A 20,934-nucleotide genomic window follows, 5' to 3' on the forward strand; every position below is an offset into this window, starting at 1 on the left:
TAGAAAATCTGCTGACTGCTCACCAGGCCCAGGGTAGCCCCTAAGACACAGAATTAATTCTCAGCACATCTCCAGGGTGGGCCTGTGGCTATTCCTGCCTCAGAGATGTGCCCCGAGTCTGAGAAATGAGATGAGGAGCATGGGGTCAGGCCTTGGGTGCAGGCGGAATGGGCTTTGAGCCCAGCTGGTGGCACCCGCAGCGGCCCTGGTACGGCCTGCCCCCGCCCTGTGCACCTTGCCCCTGCCTTCTCCGTGGGAACCCAGAGGCCGGGCTGCCTTTCCTGTCTGCTGTTCCATGCTGCGTCCCTGGGAGCGTGTCCCTCACCCTCATCCTGGGAAGTGGATGCAGAAGGGCAGCCGATACCATTGTCGGCAGCGTGGGCTACAGAGAGTGGCTTTATTGCAGAGAATGTTGTGTAGACAGGGATCCAAACAGGCACTTTACAGTGAGGAGGCCTGACAGATGCGCGCTGGCCAGGCGACCGACGCCAACGACCCCGGAGATGTGTCCTGTTGGTAGTGTGTGATGTCCCATGATGGGACACAGCCCCAGTCCAGTCATGGTTCTAACACCCAACAAGTCCCAGCTGAGGGACGTTCAGCAGAGTACCTGACCTGCACTCCCCCACGTTGTCACCATCATTAAAAACAAGGGCAGTCGCCGGAGCCTGAGGAGATGTGACCCCTTGGGGTCATGTGGGATCCTGGGTGGGGGGCTGGACAGAAGGGAAAGCCCGGGAACCCGGAATACACGGGGGGCTTCCGTTAATCAGAGCTCAGACACGCCATCCTCGTGGAAGGTGTCCATCGTGGGGGAAGCGGGTATGTGAGAACACTGTGCTATTTTTAATTTTTCTGTAAATCCACAACTGTTCTAAAATAAAAAGTTTTTATGAAAAAATAAAAATGGATAGGAAGATTGGCTGGAATGAACACTTGGCATTGTTACTGCTGCCAGAGGCCTCGGACTGCACGACCGAGTGTCTGAAAACCAGCTGTGCCTGAAGACGAGGGGCCACTTTCTAGGAGCTGGGAGGTGACACGGTGCACCCCCCCAGCCCCGTGGCACTTTCCCACCTATACCAGACAAGCCCCCCCCCCACAAGCGCAGTTCAGGATATAATTTATCATGTTCTCTTACCTTCGTGTGAGTTTCCTGGCATTCATACTTGTGTCGCCGATAGCCCTTGGTTTGGGAGGTTTGCGTGCACACGTGGGGAAAGGCGAGGAGGAGGAAGGGGTGAGATCAGAAACAGCATGGGTGTTTCTCAGTATCTCTATGCAGATGCAGCATCAGTCCCAGCCAACAGGATAAGGCAAGAAAAAGAAATAAAAGGAAAACCAAACTGTCACTGTCATAGGCACATGATCCTGCAGGTGGAAAATCCACTTCAGGTGAAGGATTAGAATGAATGAGTTTGGCGCAATGCTGGGATACAAAACCCACATGCAATGATTTAAATTTACAGTACCGTGTAGAATATGTTACTTAAAATACCAAACATGTAGGAATAAATCTAAAGGTTTTTAATACCTCTGCACTCAGAATTCTAAAAGATCTTGGACAGAAATGAAGTGAACTGATATTCCATGTTCGTGGATTAGAGGGTGTATTATTGCTAAGATTCCGTTCTCCCAACTCAAGGTACCTGTATGGTCCCATACAGAGTTAGTTAGTCCCCTGCCCTCCCCTCCCATTCCTCCCTTCCCCACCTTCCCCTGCCCTCCCGTCCCCTCCTCCTTACCCTCCAGTCCTCTTTTCTTTTCTCTTTTCTTTTCTCGTCTCTTCTTTCTTTTCTTTTCTTTTCCTTTCTTTTCTTTTCTTTCTTTTCTTTTCTTTTCTTTTCTTTTCTTTTCTTTTCTTTTCTTTTCTTTCTTTTGTCTTTCTGTCTTTTGGAAGACAAGCTGATTCTAGAATTTATGTGGTAAAGAACCCACATCACCCAAGATGGTTCTGAAGAAGAAAACGGGGACTCTTGCCTTGCTGGATATGAAGAGATTTTGTAAAATTACAGCAGTTAGACAGTATGATTATTGGCACAGGTGTGAACAAATTGGCCACAGGACAGAGATTTGATGTCTGACAGAACTCGTGTGCTGGCCAGCAGTGAAAGTAAGAGGTCTTAATAATGTTGATCAGACGTTTGGCTGTCCTCATTGAAAAAAACCAAAGACCCCCACCTCACACCATGTACAAGAGTCAAGAGTAGAGAGTTGAGAGACACGTGAAGGGGAGGCCCCAGGACCTGCAGGTGAGCCTCCAGGTAGTAAAGACTTTCTTCAGCCTGACACAAGAGAGAAGCGTGAGCTATGAAAAGACTGACGGATGTGACCGTCAGGAAAGGCAGTCTCCGAGATGGTGTCTGTCACATGTAACTTCCAGAGAATCCACGGTCAGAATTTGTGAAGAATTCCCCTGAATCAGGAAAAAGACAAGCCTTTTTTTTTTTTTTTAAAAAGGGCCCAAGACTTTAATTCAAAACATCCAGGAAGTACGTGGGGAGATGCTCAGTGTCATAGGCCCTCGGGGAAGGGCAGATGTCACCTTAATGAGACACTCTGGGTCCCCACCAGGTAGGACAGTAGTGTGTAAGGTGGGGACAGGAGGCTCTCCCAATTCTGTATGTAAGTCTTCCCCTCCTCACCTCTCCTTTCCTGTCCCTTCTCTCCGTTGCGTGCCTCCTCTCTCGTCTCCCCTCCCCTTCTCCTGCCCTCCCCTCCTCTTTCTTCCTCCTCCTCCTCCTTCTCCCCCTGCCCTCCCTTCCCCTTTACTGCCCTCCCCTCCCTTCTCCCCTCCCTGCCCCCACTCCTGCCCTCATCTCTCCTCCCCATCTCATTAGGTAACCTGTGTGTGGATTTTTCATGTAATATCTTTATTGGTGCAAGAAACATACAGTTTTGTATTAAATGTGCAGATCCTCTTTAATTATATACATCAGGGAAGGGGTTGAAGCTTTTTATTCGGCAACTTTTTGGTGTTTTGTGTTACAGATGATGTGGCAGTTGTCACAGAAATTGCTCCACATTGTGCAAGCGTGGGCTGGCCGAGCTCTTTGGGGTGGGACAGTGGGGGGCTCCCCTGTCCTGGGGTGGCAGCCACGCAGGGTTCCACGGTGTGCCTCATGACCTGTCCCTGTGGCGGGCGGCCCGGGTTCTCCTGGCTCGTGTCCCTGGAGCCTGCTTGACCTTCTCCGTGGGTTCCGTGGAAGACTCGGTGAGCTCAGGGGGAGAAGAAAGAAGTGGAAATGCATTGTAGCCATCGGCCGTGCCCCCTCCACTCTTCAGGCCACAGCACTTCCCGCCTCAGCCCACGAATGTGCCCTCATCAGACAGCGGCAGTTTCTGGTGGTCCGCGAGCGCATACCTGTGATTGATGTCTCGCTGGCCATTCAGTGGGCTGTACCCCAGGTCCAGAATTTCTGTGGAGGAGCGACTCAGCGAAGCCATACCTTGATTTAAAACACGTGGGCGATACTTTTGGATACGCTAATCACCACATATCTTTTAACTCCTACTCTGAATTGATTGCGCTGAGATCTGATGTACTTCCCACCTCAGTGTGAATTACGATGCATCATTTATGTATTTGGCTTTGGAGTAATTAGACCTTTGGGGCTTGGGGCAGACATAAACAGCTCAATCCCAACCTCGAGGAGAGGTCTTCGTATAAGCTAGGATGCTGGCCTGGTGCTGCCGCTGACTCCTCCTGGAATTCGGAGTCTCCTCAGGACCCCTTGCCGGCTTCTTGGTTTCCAAACTGTTTCTCGTTCTGGAGGCTGCGCTCCCCTGAACCTAGTTGCAGAGCCCCGAGTGGGACGGTTTTCCGAGCCCCCTGCTCCTGACCTTGCCCACTGGAAGACTGCAGCTAGATTAGGGTTTTCAGAGGGGCCTTCTGATGTCTGAAAGTATTTACAGTGGGATTCCTTTTAAAAAATATATACTTCTAACAATTTTGTATTTTTGAAAATGAAACTTTATTTATAGATAAAATGAATTTCACTTATTTATTTTCAGGAATAAAGGTTCCAAAGTGCTTTTCCATTACTGTCTCAAGGCCTCTCTCTGAATGGCAGTGAAGGCGCTCATGTGGCATAGCGTTAGGCCTACAGGTCAGCCCCTGGGCTGTCAGGGGTGGTCCTGGTCCGTGGGAGAAGCCCTCGTGCACGCAGTTGGAGTGAATGTTTGGGCCTAGTGTTTGCTTCTAAGGTATGACCCGGCCGGCCGGTCCTCCTCTCTCAGGGAGCCTGGACTGTCTTAGCCCCAGAGGCGTCTGGTGACTGCTAATAACTGTTGGGGTACATTGCTGGTTTGGGGAGAGGAGTCTCAGATGCCCCGTGGTGGATTCTCCCAGTTGTGTGGGGCGGCGGGCCCCTGAGAAGACCTCCCATGCCTTTCCCTCACTTCCTTGGGGGTCTTCCGGTCTCAAGAGCTCATGTTTGGATCTCCTCGGGGTGGTTGTTTTTGTCCTTGGATTGTGAACATTTTCAGAGACACACAGGGCACGTTGTGTAACACTACACGTGAAGGGGGTGCAAGGGGTTACCCATTCTGGGTGAAAAGCGAGGTTCTGGTTCAGTCGGTAGATCAGATGTTATTTGCTTTGCGGTGATTTGAAAGTCTGCCTTGGGAGCTCGTGGCCGCTCTGCGAAACCAGCGCTTTCTCCTTAAATCAATCACGAGAGTGACCGCCACGTCAGCGTCCTCATGACGCGCCTGTCACTGCAGTTCGGTTTACACCACTTGTCAGGAGCTAATTTTAAACCAAAAGTGTGATTCCTGGAAGTTTTGCCAGAGTTTTCTTTCTTTTCTATCTGCGAGAATATGGAAAATCTCAGGCTAAAAGCAGCCTGCTCTGGGTTTAGGTGGTGGCCGGGTTCCAGCTCCATCTTTGCACTCAGCCTGGAGAGAGAGAAACAGGGCCCGAATCCAGGCGAAAAGTGGATTTAAAGAAATGATTCTTTACATTGTGAGTACCTGGCCAAGTATTTTTCTGAGAGCATGTTTGGGTGTCTTCGTTTCCTGGAGCGCCCCCCCAGGCACCCCCATAGCTGTTTTCGGCTGGGCCTCCCAGGGCTGTGTTTCTGTTAACACCCCAGGCCGTTTGTCAGCATCTGGGAAGAGGAGGAGTGGCTCTTGTGTTTTGACCATCTTACTGCTCGTGGTCTCTGCAGAAAAGCCATTCTGACAAACACAAGTAGGTATGACGTGGCTGCCAAACAGAAGTGACCCTGAACGGCCAAGCCGGATGGATGGCCGTAGGCCTGCAATTGCTGTTCGCCATGTTTCACTTGGGGACTATTTTGGTGGTTCTGCAAGGGGTTTTTCATTTTCTGATTCAGCAAAGAAAAATAAAGTGTGATGGAATCAAACCTGTTCTCCTTTAAAAGTAAGAAGGACACGTGCATTTGCATTGTTTGCGAGGAATCTCCTTGCAGACTCTGAGTGTGAAGGATTTTCGTGGAAATGAGAGCTGTTTCTGAAGCCCAATGCTTTCTCTGTCCTCCAGATGGACTTTCTGGCCGAGACCAGCCCGTGGAGCTGCTGACCCCTGCCCGCGTGAACCACATGCCCAGCACGGGTAAGTCAGCACGCCTGGCCTGGGGGTGCTCGGGCTCACCCGAAGGGCTGTTTGGAGGCCCCAGCGCACTGAGGGGTCTGGAGGGAACAGGTGGGCCACCAGATCGTCTGACTCCCGTGCCCTTCTCCTGGGTGAAATAGGCCGTCTGTCGTGGAAGCAAATTGGGCGTTGGCTTGATGCCACTTAAGACGCAGAGAATTGGGGATCTTCTCTGTCTTGAGTTGCGGAAGGTGTGTTCTTCCCAAAGATGTCAACTGCTCGTTTGAGACGTAACCCCAAGACCTGATCCATAGGGGCATCTGTGGGCAAGAGCTCTGAGCTTGAGCTGGGGCCAGATGTTCCCTGCCTGGCGTGGTCTGGCTGCTGGCAGCCGCAGGGCAGCGGGCCACAGGGCAGCGGGCAGGTCACACCTTCCCCTCCGCCCAGGCTTCTCATGGCCGACGCCTGTCAGTGACCTTGTCTCCCAGGCACCTTTTACTTTTATTTTATTAGCGAAAGAACATTAGCCATGATTATGTCTTTCATTCCATAGGTGATCTTTCTAAATATCATGCCTTTTTTTTTTCTTTAAGATTTTATATATTTGACAGAGAGAGACACAGCGAGAGAGGGAACACAAGCAGGGGGAGCGGGAGAGGGAGACACAGGCTTCCCGCTGAGCAGGGAGCCCGATGCAGGGCTCAATCCGAGGACCCTGGGATCATGACCTGAGCCGAAGGCAGACGCTTAACAACTGAGCCACCCATGTGCCCCTAAATATCATGGTTTTTTTTTTTTTTTTTTAAATGATTTTTTATTATATTATGTTAGTCACCATACAGTACATCCCCGGTTTCCGATGTAAGGCTCGATGATTCATTAGTTGTGTATAACACCCAGTGCACCATGCAATACGTGCCCTCCTTACTACCCATCACCGGTCTATCCCATTCCCCCACCCCCCTGCCCTCTGAAGCCCTCAGTTTGTTTCTCATAGTCCATAGTCTCTCATGTTTCATTCCCCCTTCTGATTACCCCCCCTTTCTTTATCCCTTTCTTCCCCTACTGATCTTCCTAGTTCTTATGTTCCATAGATGAGAGAAATCATATGATAGTTGTCATTCTCTGCTTGACTTATTGCACTTCGCATTATCTCCTCCAGTGCCGCCCATGTTGTAGCAAATGTTGAGAACTCGTTCTTTCTGATGGCTGAGTAATATTCCACTGTATATATGGACCACAACTTCTTAATCCAGTCGTCTGTTGAAGGGCATCTCGGCTCCTACCACAATTTGGCTATTGTGGACATTGCTGCTATGAACATTGGGGTTCATATGGCCCTTCTCTTCACTACGTCTGTATCTTTTGGGTAAACACCCAGTAGTGCAATTGCTGGATCATAGGGTAGCTCAATTTTTAACTTTTTAAAGGACCTCCACACTGTTTTCCAGAGTGGCTGTACCAACTTGCATTCCCACCAACAATGTAGGAGGGATCCCCTTTCTCCACATCCTCTCCAACAATTGTTGTCTCTTGCCTTGTCTATTTTTGCCATTCTAACTGGCGTAAGGTGGTATCTCAGTGTGGTTTTTGATTTGAATTTGCTTGATGGCTAATGATTTTGAACATTTTTTCATGTGTCTGTTAGCCATTTGTATGTCTTCATTGGAAAAGTGTCTGTTCATATCTTCTGCCCATTTTTTGATTTGTTTATTTGTTTCTCGTGTATTGAGTTTGAGAAGTTCTTTGTAGATCTTGGATACCAGTCCTTTATCTGTAGTGTCATTTGCAAATATATTCTCCCATTCCGTGGGCTGCCTCTTAGTTTTTCTGACTGTTTCCTTGGCTGTGCAGAAACTTTTAATCTTGATGAAGTCCCATAAATTCATTTTATCTTTTGTTTCTCTTGCCTTTGGAGATGTGTCATGAAAAAGGTTGCTTTGGCCGATGTCGTAGAGGTTGCTGCCTATGTTCTCCTCTAGAATTTTGATGGATTCCTGTCTCACATCGAGGTCTTTTATCCATTTGGAGTTTATTTTTGTGTATGGTGTGAGATAGTGGTCAAGTTTCATTCTTTTGCATGTAGCTGTTCAATTTTCCCAGCACCATTTATTGAAGAGACTTTTTCCCATCGGATGTTTTTTCCTGCTTTATCAAATATTAGTTGCCCAAAGAGCCGAGGGTCCATTTCTGGGCTCTCTATTGTGTTCCATTGGTCTATGTGTCTGTTTTTGTGCCAGTACCATGCTGTCTTTGTGATCACAGCTTTGTAGTACAGCTCGAAATCCGGCATTGTGATGCCCCCAGCTTTGTTTTTCCTTTTCAACAGTTCCTTGGAGATTCGGGGCCTTTTCTGTTTCCATACAAATTTAAGGACTATTTGTTCCACTTCTTTGAAAAATATCCTCAGTATTTTGATCGGGATAGCATTGAAAGTGTAGATTGCTCTGGGTAGCATGGACATTTTAACTATGTTAATTTTCCGATCCATGAGCATTATGGAATATCTTTCCATCTTTTTATGTCTTCCTCAATGTCTTTCAAGAGTGATTTATAGTTTCTAGAATATAGGTCCTTTACGTCTCTGGTTAAGTTAATTCCAAGGTAACGTATGGTTTTTGGTGCTATTGTAAATGGGATGGATTCCCTAATTTCTCTTTCTTCGGTCTCGTTATTCGTGTATAGAAATGCAACTGATTTCTGAGCATTGATTTTGTATCCCACCACATTACTGAATTGCTCTATAACTTCTAATAGTTTGGGAGTGGCTTCTTTTGGGTTTTCCATATAAGTATCATGTCATCTGCGAAGAGAGACATTTTTGACTTCTTCTTTGCCGATTTGAATACCTTGATCCTTTTTGTCGTCTGATTGCTGTTGCAAGGACTTCTAGTACTATGTTGAATAATAGTGGCGAGTGGGCATCCTTGTCGAGTTCCTGATCTTAAGGGAAAGGCTTCCAGCTTTTCCCCATTGAGAATAATATTTGCAGTAGGCTTTTCATAGATGGCTTTTATGAGATTGAGAAATGTACCCTTTATTCCTACACTCTGAAGGGTTTAATCAGGATACGATGCTGTATTTTTGTCAAATGCTTTTCGCATCGATTGAGAGGATCATATGGTTCCTGAGTCTTTTCTTGTGATATGATGTATCACGCTGATTGATTTGCGGAATTTGAACCACGCTTGCATCAGCTATGAATCCCACTTGATCGTGATGGATAATCCTTTTAATGTACTGTTGGATTCTATTAGCAAGTATCTTGTTGAGGATTTGACGTCCATATCATTAGAGATCAGGTCTGTAATTCTCCTTTTTGATGGGGTCTTTGCCTGGTTTGGGGATCAAGGTAATATTGGCCTCATAGAATGAGTTTGGTAGCTTTCCTTCTGTTTCTATTTTTTGAAATAGCTTTAGAGAATAGGTATTATTTCTTCTTGAATGTTTGGTAGAATTCCCAGGGAAAACCATCCGGGCCTGGAGTTTTGTTATTTGGAAGGTTGTTTTATCACTGACTCAATTTCTTCATAATTAATTGGCCTGTTTAAGAAATCAATTTCTTCCGGTTTCAATCTTGGTAGTTTATAGGTTTCAGGAAGGATTCCATCTCTTCCAGATTGCTTAGTTTATTGGCATATGCGCTGTTGATAAAAATTTCTAATAATCCTTCCAATTTCAATGGTGTTCGTTGTGACCTCTCCTTTTTCATTCATAATTTTAATAATCTGGGTCCTTTCTCTTTTTTTTTTGGATAAGTGTTGCCAGTGGTCTGTCAATTTTATTGATTCTCTCAAGAACCAGCTTCTAGTCCTGTTGATCTGCTCTACTGTACTTCTGGTTTCTGCTTGATTGATTTCAGCTCTAATTTTGGTCAACTGTTTCCTCGTGCGTGGATTAGGCCTGTCCCTCTGTTGCTGTTCCAGCTTCTTGAGGTGAGAATATAAAAACTGCATTTTAGATTTTTCTATTCTTTTGAGTGAGGCTTGGATGGCTATGTATTTCCCCCTTAGGACTGCCTTTGCAGTATCCCATAGGTTTTGGACTGTTGTATTTTCATTCTCACTGGTCTCCATAAATTGTTTAATTTGATTTTTGATTTCCTGGTTTATCGAGTCATTCCTGAGCAGGATGGTTCTTAGTCTCCAAGTGTTTGAGTTTCTTCCAAATTTTTCCTTGTGGTTGAGTTCCAATTTCAGAGCGTTGTGGTCTGAGAATATGCAGGGGATAATTTCAATCTTTTGGTATCGTTGAGACCTGTTTTGTGTCCCAGAACATGGTCTATTCTTGAGAATGTTCCATGGGCATTAGAATAGAGTGAGTATTCTTTGGTTCTGGGTGTAGTGTTCTATATATATCTATGAGGTCCAACTCGTCGAGTATGGCATTCAAAGCTCTTGTTTCTATGTTGGTTTTCTGCTCCTGTGCTCTGTCTATTGCTGATAGTGGAGTGTTGAGGCCCCCTACTATTAACGTATTTTTATCTATATGTCTCTTTATTCTAGTTAAGAGTTGGCTTGTGTATCTTGCTGCTTCCCTGTTGGGGGCATATATATTTATAATTGTCATATCCACTTGTTGGATACATCCTTTAAGAATACTATAGTGCCCTTCTGTGTCTCTAACTATAGTCTTTAGTTTTAAATCCAATCTGTCTGATATGAGAATTGCTACCCCAGCTTTCTTTTGAGGTCCATTTGCATGAAAGATGGTACTCCATCCCCTTACTCTCAGTCTGAATGCATCTTTGGGTTCGAAATGAGTCTCTTGTAGACAGCAAATGGATGGGTCATTTCTTTTTATCCAATCTGCAACCCTGTCACGTTTTATGGGAGCATTTAAGCCATTAACATTAAGACTGAGTACTGAGAGATATGTTTTTAATGATGCCATGTTGCCAGTAAAGTCTTTGTTTGTATTGGCTGTGACTTTCTGTTCTGTATCACTCTTGGGGCCTTTTTACTTTTATAGAACCCCCCATAATATCTCCTGTAGGGCTGGTTTGATGTTACGAAATTGGTTAGTGACTGGCGATTCTGAAATGTCTTTATTTCTCCATCAATTCTGAATGACAGCCTTACTGGATAAAGGATCCTTGGCTGCATGTTTTTCTCTGAAAGAGCTTTAAATATGCTCCCCATCCCTTTCTCTCATTCCAGGTCTGTGAGACAGGTCTGCGTAATTCTGATGCCTTTGCCTTGGTGCGTGAGAAATTTCTTTGCCCTGGCCGCTTTCAGTACTGTATCCTTGGATCTAATATTGCGAGAAATGCACTATGACGTGACGTGGCTGTGGTTTGTCGTGTTTGAGCTTGGGAGGGGGTCCTCTGCCTCTTGGACACGAATGTTTGTTTCCCTCGCTAGATTAGGGAAGTTTTCAGCTACATTTGTTCAAATATCTCTTCTAACCTCTGTTTTTCTCCACCCCTCGGGATGACTGATGATTCTAACATTGGATCGTTTCATTGAGTCAGTTATCTCCCGTAACCTACATTACGTGGGCTTGGATTTTTAAGAGCAGCTTCTATTTTGGTTTTTCCTCTATTAACCCATCCTCCAATTCACTAACCCGTTCCTCTGCTTCTGTGACCCTGGCCGTCAGAGCCTCTGATTTGCCTGCATTTGGCTCATAGAATTTTTAATTTCTGTCAGATTCGCTCTCATTTCTGTCCTTAGGGATTATATATTCTCAGTAACCTTTTCGTTAATAGTTTTCAATTCTACTCATCATTTTGACCATCGTTACTCTGAATTCCATTTCTGATACTTTGGTTACATCCATATCCATTATTTCTGTGGCAGAGGCCACAGACTCATTGTCTTTTCTTTGCTGGGCTTCTCCTTCTTGTCATTCTGATGAGAGGGTTGCGGGTTGTCCAGAGCCCAAATTATTGACTGGGTCCCAGGCCATGCCCCTTGTTTTATAGGGATCTTAGGGATGTGGGCTTCTTCTTTAAAGATTTTATTTATTTGTTTATGTGGCAGCCAACCAGTGAGAGAGGAACTAAGCAGGGAGTGGGAGAGGAAGACGCAGGCTCCCAGCGGAGAGGCCCGATGAGGGACTCCTTTCGGAGCCGGGGATCACGCCCTAAGCCGGAGACAGGCGGCTCAATGACTGCGCCACCCAGGCGCCCGGGTTTGGGCTTCTTGATTTTTCAGCCTGCCTTCTGTGTTCTGGGGAGGCCTGCTGCGCTGATCTCAGAGCAACCCTGTTTGGGTAGAGTCTCCGTGTCCCCTGCAAGGGGATGGGGATGGGCACTCTGAGCCGGTATTTCAGGCTTTTGTTCTCTGGCAGCTTTCCTGGTGGTCTGCTGTGCCTCTTCAAAGTCAGAGCAGCAGCGGCGAATCTCAGCCTCTGTCACAGAACAGAGGGATTGCAGCCCGTTCTCTACTAATGTTCTGGCCACTTTAACTCTGTTACTGTTGGTGCTGCTCAACCCTGCAGCGTCCGGGATGTGCCCACACCCGGCGTCCCAGCCCTCACTTCCAGAGACGGCCGTCTCTGTCCTTTGTGTTTCTAATGCCGCCAGCCGCCAGCAGCGGCGCCTCCCGGATCTCCCGGTCTCAGTCTGGATCCAGTGAGCGCCCGGGATTCCGGGGTTCACGCGAGATGCCTGGTAGCGCGCACCCGGCTCACGGTCTCAGTCTGCTGTTTTGCGGGTGCCGGTCCGCAAGCCGCCAGCTCTCCACGTGCAAGTGGCTGCGCTTCCGGCGCCCAAGCGGCGGCTCCTACCCTTCCGTTTATCTTCGATATCTGTGCACGGTTTCATGGCTCCCTGCTTCGTACCTCAATACTCAGCGCTGGAGGTGTTCATTTGTAGAGAGCCAGATGCGTCTTCCTGCGTCTCAGGCTGGTTCCGTGGTTGTTTAGGCTGGTCTGGTACCTATCCTGCTCGACTCGGGGGACCGGCTGAAAAAGGTGTCTCCTACTCCTCCGCCATCTTAACTCCTCCTCCCTAAATATCATGTTTTAAGCAATGTTTTCCAAATCTAGATGGCCGTGGAAACTTTTTTTTTTTTCTCCTGTAACTACCCCCTCGTCCAGCCCCCCTCTAGCGTCCTCCAGGATCTCAGCTCAGAGCCTGGGCACCGTTTATCCTGTGCAGGCTGCTCGGCCTTATTTAGGGCAAAGCATACCTCCTAAAGGCCTGGGTGTGGGTGCACCGTAGATTCCCAAGCCCGCGTTTCAAGACCGCACTGCTGGACCCTTGCCTTTGCCACGCATGGAGGCTTCTGTCTCAGTGGTCTTGGCTCTGTGGCACCTCCTGGACCCCAGCTTCCCTGGGTGCCACCCTGCCCGCCCCCTCCATGGGCAGCACCAGTCGGGATGGGGAGGTGGCGGGCCCCTGCCTCTGCCTGGGCCCCCATCAGACCTACTCATCGCCTCACCTTCCCCGGTCCCCTTAAACAGAGGCTGGAGGTGTCACAGAAGTGATGTCCTTCTTTGCATAGTGATTCTCCGTGGTCTGCCAAGGGTCATTTCTGGCATCTCCCCACACACGAAGCTCCTGTTGCTTCCCTGCAGATGTCCCTGGGCGGCGCTCCAGCGCTCCGTGTCCCTGGGACCGGTGATGCTCACAGCCCGCTCTGTCTTTTGATTTCATGCTTCTCCACCCTCCTTCTGCATGCTTTGACTTTTGACCCAGGTGCAGGGAGGGAGGCTTCAAAATAGCCTCTGAGATGCTCAGGTTTTAATTTCAGCCCTGTAAAGTAAACCATGCTGATTTTCACTTTCTCTTGAGCTCACTGCCAGTGTTACTGTCCTTTAAACACGGAGTGCTTGTGTTTGGACGTCTTAAGGCGGGTTCCTAGTGTCCCCCAGGTGTGGGACAGAGGAAGAGACTTTCCAGATAGCCCGTATATGCTGTGAAAGGTGGTAAATGGTTAAGTATGTGTCGTTTACAAGTGGACCAGAAAGAGGTGGGCTCCAGTTTAATTTTCTGGCTTGGGAAGGATGCCCTGCCTGCTGAGTCCTGATATGGGATTCCCCCTGGCTTAGCGTGAGACAGTCCATGGGCTTCAGGTTCGTACTGAGGGGACCTGGGGTCCTGCTGACCCACTGGTTCTGACCTTAGGCTGATCGTTCATTTCATGGATGGGGATAACAATGCCTTCTTCGCAGGGTTCTTAAAAGGGTCACATATATGTGTCTGATTTTTAGTAGTTCCTGGGTAGATGTCATCTCTTCACATCCCATTGACAGACACAGTGAAGGCAGCGTGTGACTTGACTGTAACAGAGCCCGTTCAGGGTCCTGGGACAGTCCCTGTGGGCCTCTTCTCCTCCTCTGATTTGGGAGTAAACACCCAACTTGAGAAATGGTGTCTTGGGGAGCGTGACATGGAAGCAAGTCATTTAACTTCCTGGTAGCCAGATTCCCATTGGTCAGAGTCAGACGATGCTGTGTTTCCCGCCTCACTGGCAGTCGGAGTCTGCAGGGCAGAAGCCATGCCCATGGGCAGCCTGCAAGGAAGGCGGCGTGCGTGGTGGTGGGTGTGACGCTGGTCACGAAGCTTGCACGTCGAGGGGTCCTTCAGAAGCTGCTAGAGTGAAGGGCCTTCATCACTCCTCACCTGGTCTTTCTAACCCACTGTAAACTACATCCTACAAGAAAACAGAGTTTGAAACTTAATATGAAAACTTCTTTACAGTCGCACTGTCACGATACAGGAGTAGAGACGTTCCTCGATGTACTTTTCTGTCAGTCCCAGTTTGCCTGGCCGATGTCCTCACAGTTGACTTTAATCCTGAGCACCCTTGTGACGCTCGCTGCGTGAAAACAAACCAATAGGTGTATGTGATTTGCAGGAACGACTCCAGCCTTCACTGTGGGAACGTGGACTCTGAGTAGGGGGCAGGGCCCCCGCCCCGCCATGGTCTGGGTCTCGCTGCCAGGCTGTTCTGCTCGTGGATGGCAGCATCTGACCGTGGTTGTCTTTACATGCGGTTGGTCCTTGTGAAGTCTGACTTCAGACAGAAAGCACTAGGCCTGGCTTTTATTTGTCCGCTGTCTTGAATTGAGTTGTGGAGTAATTCATGCAAGAATGATATCTCACGATAGAAAAGTCTATATGTAGAAGAAAATGCTGTTTAGTTTGGGTTAATTCTGATTTCTTAACTCCCCCCCCCCCGCCCCATAACTTCTTCTCTGGAAACAAACCTTTCCTTCTTTTTGTTTTCTTTTTGTTGTTTTCAGATCTGTAATTGTAGAATAGCTGCCTCATAAACGAGAGGCCGTGCAGCTGTTTACCCCCCTCACATGGAACCGATCTCGTTCCTGTGGCTCCGGGTTGGGTCCTCATCCTTTGTTGATGCCGTGCAGTAGCACGGTTATGGACGCGGCTACACCTGTTCCCCCTCTTCCCGGCGGAGGCGGGGGGCTTGGGGCGCAGGCACGGTGGCCTGGCGGGAGTCCTGTGGAAGCCACGTCATCGGCTCAGTTAGGTAGAGAGAGATGTTGAAGTTTGAGGGGAGTGAGAAATGCCCTGGGATCGCACACCCACCTGAGCCAGGCATCTGGGTTATAGGGGACTTGAGGGAAATTTAAGGAACTCATCTGTGAATCATTGTCAGTTTTTTGAAGTAACAGACTTTTCCCTCCGATTACAAAAATAACGTGTATTTATTATGGAAGAGAGACATGGTACTGAACGTGTTGGGTGTTGGCTTCTAGAACTGGAAGAGGAGCTCACTTGGCACTGCACTGTGTGGACACTCAGCAGCCTTGATTGAGTGAAGGGGTTCGAGAACAGTGCCTCTGTCAACCAGGAGCAAAGGGAGGAAAACAAGACCTGAGTAAGAACAGGAGGCACTGGGCGCCCGGGTGGCTCAGTTGGTCGAGCGCCTGCCTTCGGCTCAGGTCCTGGTCTTGGGGTCCCGGGATCGAGCCCTGCATCGGGCTCCCTGCTCAGTGGGAAGTCTGCTTCTCCTCCTCCTCCCTGCTCGTGCTCCCTCGCTATCTCTGTCTCTCTCTCTGAAATAAAATCTTTACCAAGAAAAGAACAAGATGCACGTATTAAGCATTGACCCAATGGCACGTTGAGGGGCCGCTTTCCGTCACGCGTGTGCTCATCACAGCAGCCGAGGGTCCTCGCTGCCCTGAGTACCTCCGCCTCACGGAGAGGGGACGGGGATCCTCGAGGCAGGATCGCTCTCTCAGGACACCCAGCATGTAAATTATGGGGCAAGACCGCCTCTGCTCTATGCTGCTGGAGGAGAGACCACCTCAGACAGTGCTGTGAACCCCATGCCCAGGGGGACGTGGCGGCCGACTCTATGGATGGGAGCTGCATACATGAGAAGCTCCAGCACGTTCCGCAGATACGGGATGCCCGCACATCACCCTCCATACATGTGCCCCTAAAGCGTGTGTGGCTCGGTTTGAGTCTGTAAAACAAAGGTGCAGTCTTTAAAAGAAAATTCTGGACTCTCGAAAAAACTACAGAAACTCAAGAGAACATACCCAAACTAAGAGAAAAGTGAGGTTTAGCTTTAGCTGTGGATTTCTAGATCTTAAAGGGTATTTGACCACCACACTTCAAGGGGTTATTGGATTTCTTGATACTCGTCATGAATTTTGGAGCAGGGACTGTGTGAGGCTAGCTGGTGCCCAAGCTTCCGCTGCCCCCCAGGTGTGTTTCTTGTACCGTTGTTTGGCTTCGGTGAGAGAAAACGCATCTGGCGAGGTAAATGCAAATATAAGACATGTGTGACCCCTGAATGGCCTGGGGAAAGTGCCAGAAAACCTCCCTTATTGGCACCCAAGGTGATGAGTTACCTTAACTGGTCGATCCCCCTGGGAACCAAGCCCTCGTGGTAATTCTCACGCGCCACTCCTCCGTGTGTTGTGATATGAAGCTGGGGTCTCCGGGCTTGGGATGGGGCACGATGAAGGACGGTGGAGGATCGGGCTGCGTTGGGCGGCTCCTGCTCAAGTGCCAGGCGGGGATGGCCGGACGGAGACCACCCTCCAGGTTCCCTCATGGGCACCATCGTCACTCTGGACTCGCCTGGCTTTGCTCAGGCGGGAGGCCGTGCCACGGGGAACGCGCTCCGTCCCGCCCGTGGACGCAGGTGGGCACGTGCAGGTGCGTGTGGGGCACCTCGTGCCGTGGGCCACGCTGGATGAGCGTGGACCCCAGCGTCATGGGGGCCTGCTGTGCTCTTCCTGCTTGCTCGTTTGCTTTCAGTTTTGGAGGAAAAACAAAATCTAGAACATACAGATACAAAGTCAAATTCTGCAGTTTGAAAAATCGAGGGACAAAAATCCCACAGTTTGGTTTGCTCAGCTAAACAGATGATGAGAAGTTTTCCACTTCCCTCCTTCCACCACATTCACCTGAGAGCCTGTGTGAGCAGCTGCGACATAACATTAGGGCCACTTTAGGAGACTGTGGCCCATGTAACCTCAGCCCCCTAGGGTAACTGCAGCTGTGTCCATGGAGGCTGGACACGTGCACTTGTGTGGTGTGTGTTACGGGCTGTTCTCAAGGACCTCAGAATTACTTTGGGAAGTCCTTCTGGAAAGAAGGGTGCTGCCCTGGGCCGTCCACCTTCGTCACTGCCTTCTTCCCTAGGCGTGCTGCTGAGGAACCCTCAAATTCCACTTTCCCCTCCATGATTAAAGGTCCCACCGGTCAGAATTGTGAAAAGGCGTTACTTGCAAGGCCTGCCCACCCCAAGCACCTCCTTCTTCAGTCCTTTCTGGGCTCCCAGCCCATCCTTCCGGGATTCGTCGAACAGCCTGGCGATCTCCATGCAGTTTGCTCCTCCCCAGCCTTCCATCAGCTCTGTGCCCTCCTGGGGGCAGTCCGGGTGTGGGAACGCCATCGTGCCAGAAGCGGCATCTCCTGGGGCACAAGCACAGAGTGTCCGTTTGTCCTCATTTCCTTCCTTGCTCCACTCCTGCGCTCCCACTTTGGACTCCAGATTGAAAGAAGTGAGTGCAAGGTCAGGCCTGGGAGCCCAGCAGCTCTGGGGGTCTGCCTGACTCAGAGGGGCTGCGTGGGTGGCTGGGCCTCTGAGCCTGGGCGGCCTGTGGCATCACATGACCACTCGGCCTGGCAGAGGCCTAGGTGCCGGGAAGCGTGGCAGGCATCTCTGCCATGGCATGTGGTACCCACGAGGGGCTTCCCACGGCTCTCGACAGTCTTCTGTTCCGTACCCTCTAGTTGGCAGGTAGCTAGGCTCTCAGCTGCTCTGCTCCTCCAAGGTGACCACATCCCTCTCCCCCAGCCCAGAAGCCTTTGTGATGGCAGCCCTGGGACCCCTGTTTAAAGGAAGCAAAACCAGCCCATGCGGGTAACCTAACATCAAAATGCTTTGAATTACATGGAGAATGTCTGCTGTGAGGGTTCTGGTCTACTGGGCTTGAGCCCTGCGTCTGTGTTATAAAGTTGGAGCCATGTCTGCTTTTTCCTGCATCAAGTACCCAAGCCTACTCAATGTTCGAGGCTCTGGTGGACGCCGAGCCCGGTGAGCGGGTCCGGGCCCCGGAGGAGGACTCACGTAGCCATGAATCTGCGGGCAGGCCCTGGCCTTGCCGACTGCCGTGTGGGTGCACGAGAACCTCGTGAGCTTCGTCTGTAGTGAAGAGCATGGCAACGCGAGCCCCCAGATGCCCCCAGAGACCAGGCCACGGGAGTGCTCGCGGGAGCCAGCCCTCTGCCCGGGGGCCTGCGCATTAGGAAGAGGAATGACAAACGCTCTTCAGATCACGGACCAGACAGCTCCCTAGGTTACCGACCGGCCCTGTGGCTTTTCTCCGGAGTCGGATGAATCCACTGCCGGGTGCAATTTACAAACGAGAAGATGGATTGTTTCTTAAGTGTAATTCTTTATGGTGTAAAGTTTTGGATTTTGTGCTTTTGTGCCTCAGGATAGCGTTTCCAGAGAGAAGACAAGCCTCGCTCTCGTGTGTCTGCTTTCTGGCCCCTAAACCCAGCCCCCTCCCTTCGCTGAGCCCATGTCACTCACTGACATGGGCCTTCGTAGGTGATGGAGCGCGAGGCGGTGCCCGGGGAGCCCAGCAGGTTGGGAGCCCGCGGCCTGGCCTGTCTGCGTCCCAGGGCCATGAGACGTCAGGGGCCATGCGGCGCTTGGGCTGACAGGGTGCTGGCGCTTCTCAGATTCTCTCGGCGCACACAGGCCCCCCACTGCAGGCCCCGCATGTGCAGGAGAGAGAGCAGGCACTCCTCGGTCCCCCTCACTCACCACCTGACCTCTTCTTCCTTCCTCTTCTTCCTTGCGCTTACCTGTGTGTGCACTCAAACCTCCCCGGACAGGCTCTCAGGGATGCAGTTTGGAATGCTGGGAAACTCCGGCGAGAGGGACATGCGTTGAGGTTTTCAGCGCCGAATGTGGCAGAAGTCCCCATTCGTGGAGGGCGCCCCATTCCCACCTGGGTGTGAGACTTGGCCCAGCGGCCTCCTCCTGGCGCGTCCTCTCCTCGAGGACGGAACCGGCAGAGGGGCCGAGGCCCCCGGGGCAGCAGAGGGGGTGCCGTGTGCTCTTACCCACGGCCCTCGCGCCCGTCTGAGCTGAGGTGACCCCAGCACAGTTGTGAAGTAAATGTCGTTTGCCCTCAGAGTGACGATGTGGTCTACCATCTGGCTTGTGGATTTGGGCTTTGGAAACCGTTTTCCCTCCACATACTAATGCATGGTCCCCTTCTCTTCCCCAGCCTTGCCCTCCATCCTGTTGGCCACCTGGACGGCATGTCTGCCCTTCTGTCTGGGGCAGCACTGCCTGCCTATGCATAGGGTCCTGTTGTCTGTCTTCTTGGGCTCTGCCGTGTATGCAAATAGTTTTCCTGGTGGTCCAGGGACCCTACTATCTGCTCGGCTTTGGGAGAGGGCACCCAGAGGCGGGGGGACCCTTCGGGGCATGGATAGTCTGGCGGCTGGCGGCTCTCCTGCCCTGCGTGGGCACGTCATCCATCGGCCCCACCAGCCTCACCGGTAGTGCAGATCCGGGCCACCACATCCTGGGGTAGACAGCCTGGCTGCCCCTGTGCAGCCCATGACGTCCATGCTGTCAGCCCTATCAGTCTGGTACCTTACTCTCTCCAGAAAGTGAGCCTTTGGCTTCTCCAGCTGTGTGGGGTACGGAAGGAGTCTGGGCACCTCCGTGCTCCCGGGATAGATGTTCCATCTCCTGCCAACTACTGACTCCCAGGAGGCTTTGCATCTGAAAGCAGACCTTCCCTTCCCTGCCATTGGGTAGGATATGGTTTCTTGTATCTCATAAGGCAGATGCCCATTATTCACCCATGTTCTTTCTGACTTTGAGAACCTTGTTCTCTCTCTTATTTGCATTTTGTCTGCATTTCTGTTGGGTCTTTTTTTTTTTTTTAAACAATCCATACTGTTTTAGTGGGATGTAGGGGGAGCAAGGATAAATGATGGTGTTTGGTCTGCCGTTTTTAACCAGAAATGCCCCCTCGTGCCTCTTCAGTGCCCCCCCCCAGGGCTGGCTGAACACACCCCCCACCCCAGCCGAGGCCCACTCTGCTGGATGGCAGCACCTCCTTTCCCGGCCGGCTTCTTCAGTGTCCGCTGTGCTGGAGGGAGGAACAGAAAGGCCTTTGCTATCCTGGGCGGAAGTTAGATTGTTTGGGTTATCGATGTTTTATCAGGAGCTATTCCAGCCCGTTAACTTTTGTACTGTTGTTGTGGCCATAGGCTTGCAGAATTACGAAGAGCGTAACGTGTGGCCCGGAGCAGGAACAGGGGCCATAAGAAAGCTGGGGTTTACTGTTAATAGCACAGCAGGGACTTCGGGGCGTCTGAGAAATGGCCCCCTGTGCCCTGGTGCGCCCAAAACCAGCCGCTCCTCCACTTGAGCCCAGATGTGGCAATGCTGGCAGAGACCCTAGGATCTGCGTGGATGCAGAAAGTGGGGAACATCCCTCACGATCCTCCTGAGTATTTGAAGGAGATTATTAGGTGGAAGGAAGGGTTTTTCCCAAGGCCGACTTCTGATCGGAAGTGTCACCCATCGCACCATGTGCCCAGGACTGACCGAGGCGGCTGATGTTTGTGCTTTTGTCTTTTCTCACCAGCTTCGTGTCCTGCACATCCAGGCAGTGGAGTGGGAGGGACACGAGCCCAGAGAGTCCGTGGAGCCTTCACGGGGGCCTTTGGGACCTTCAGGCAGGGTCAGGGAGGCGGCCTGGTCAGTCTTGCCCGTGTTCTGTTTGGGTCAGAATTTCATGTCCAGCGGTCATGTTTACTGTGTGTTTCAGTCCCACTGCAGCCTCCCTCTTTGGAGGAGAAGTGCCCGTGTCTGGAGCCTCACAGCAGTGCGGCCTGCCTGGGGTGCTGTAGACCCAAACCCAGGCGGCTCCCGAGGGCCCAGAGGAGCCGGGCCAGAGCGGGC

General features: G+C 50.6%; 1 protein-coding gene across 1 annotated transcript in view; it reads left to right on the forward strand.

Annotated features, from left to right (window-relative positions):
• Positions 1–20,934, forward strand: part of HDAC4 (histone deacetylase 4) — a 277,804-nt gene that overhangs the window by 135,538 nt on the left and 121,332 nt on the right. The window contains exon 3 of the mRNA XM_040638418.1: positions 5,507–5,578. Within this exon, the coding sequence (XP_040494352.1) occupies positions 5,507–5,578 (72 nt within the window). The remainder of the gene's footprint in view (positions 1–5,506; positions 5,579–20,934) is intronic.

This window comes from Ursus maritimus, unplaced genomic scaffold (assembly GCF_017311325.1).
Source record: "Ursus maritimus isolate PB19 unplaced genomic scaffold, ASM1731132v1 scaffold_1, whole genome shotgun sequence".
Classification (NCBI taxonomy): domain Eukaryota; kingdom Metazoa; phylum Chordata; class Mammalia; order Carnivora; family Ursidae; genus Ursus; species Ursus maritimus.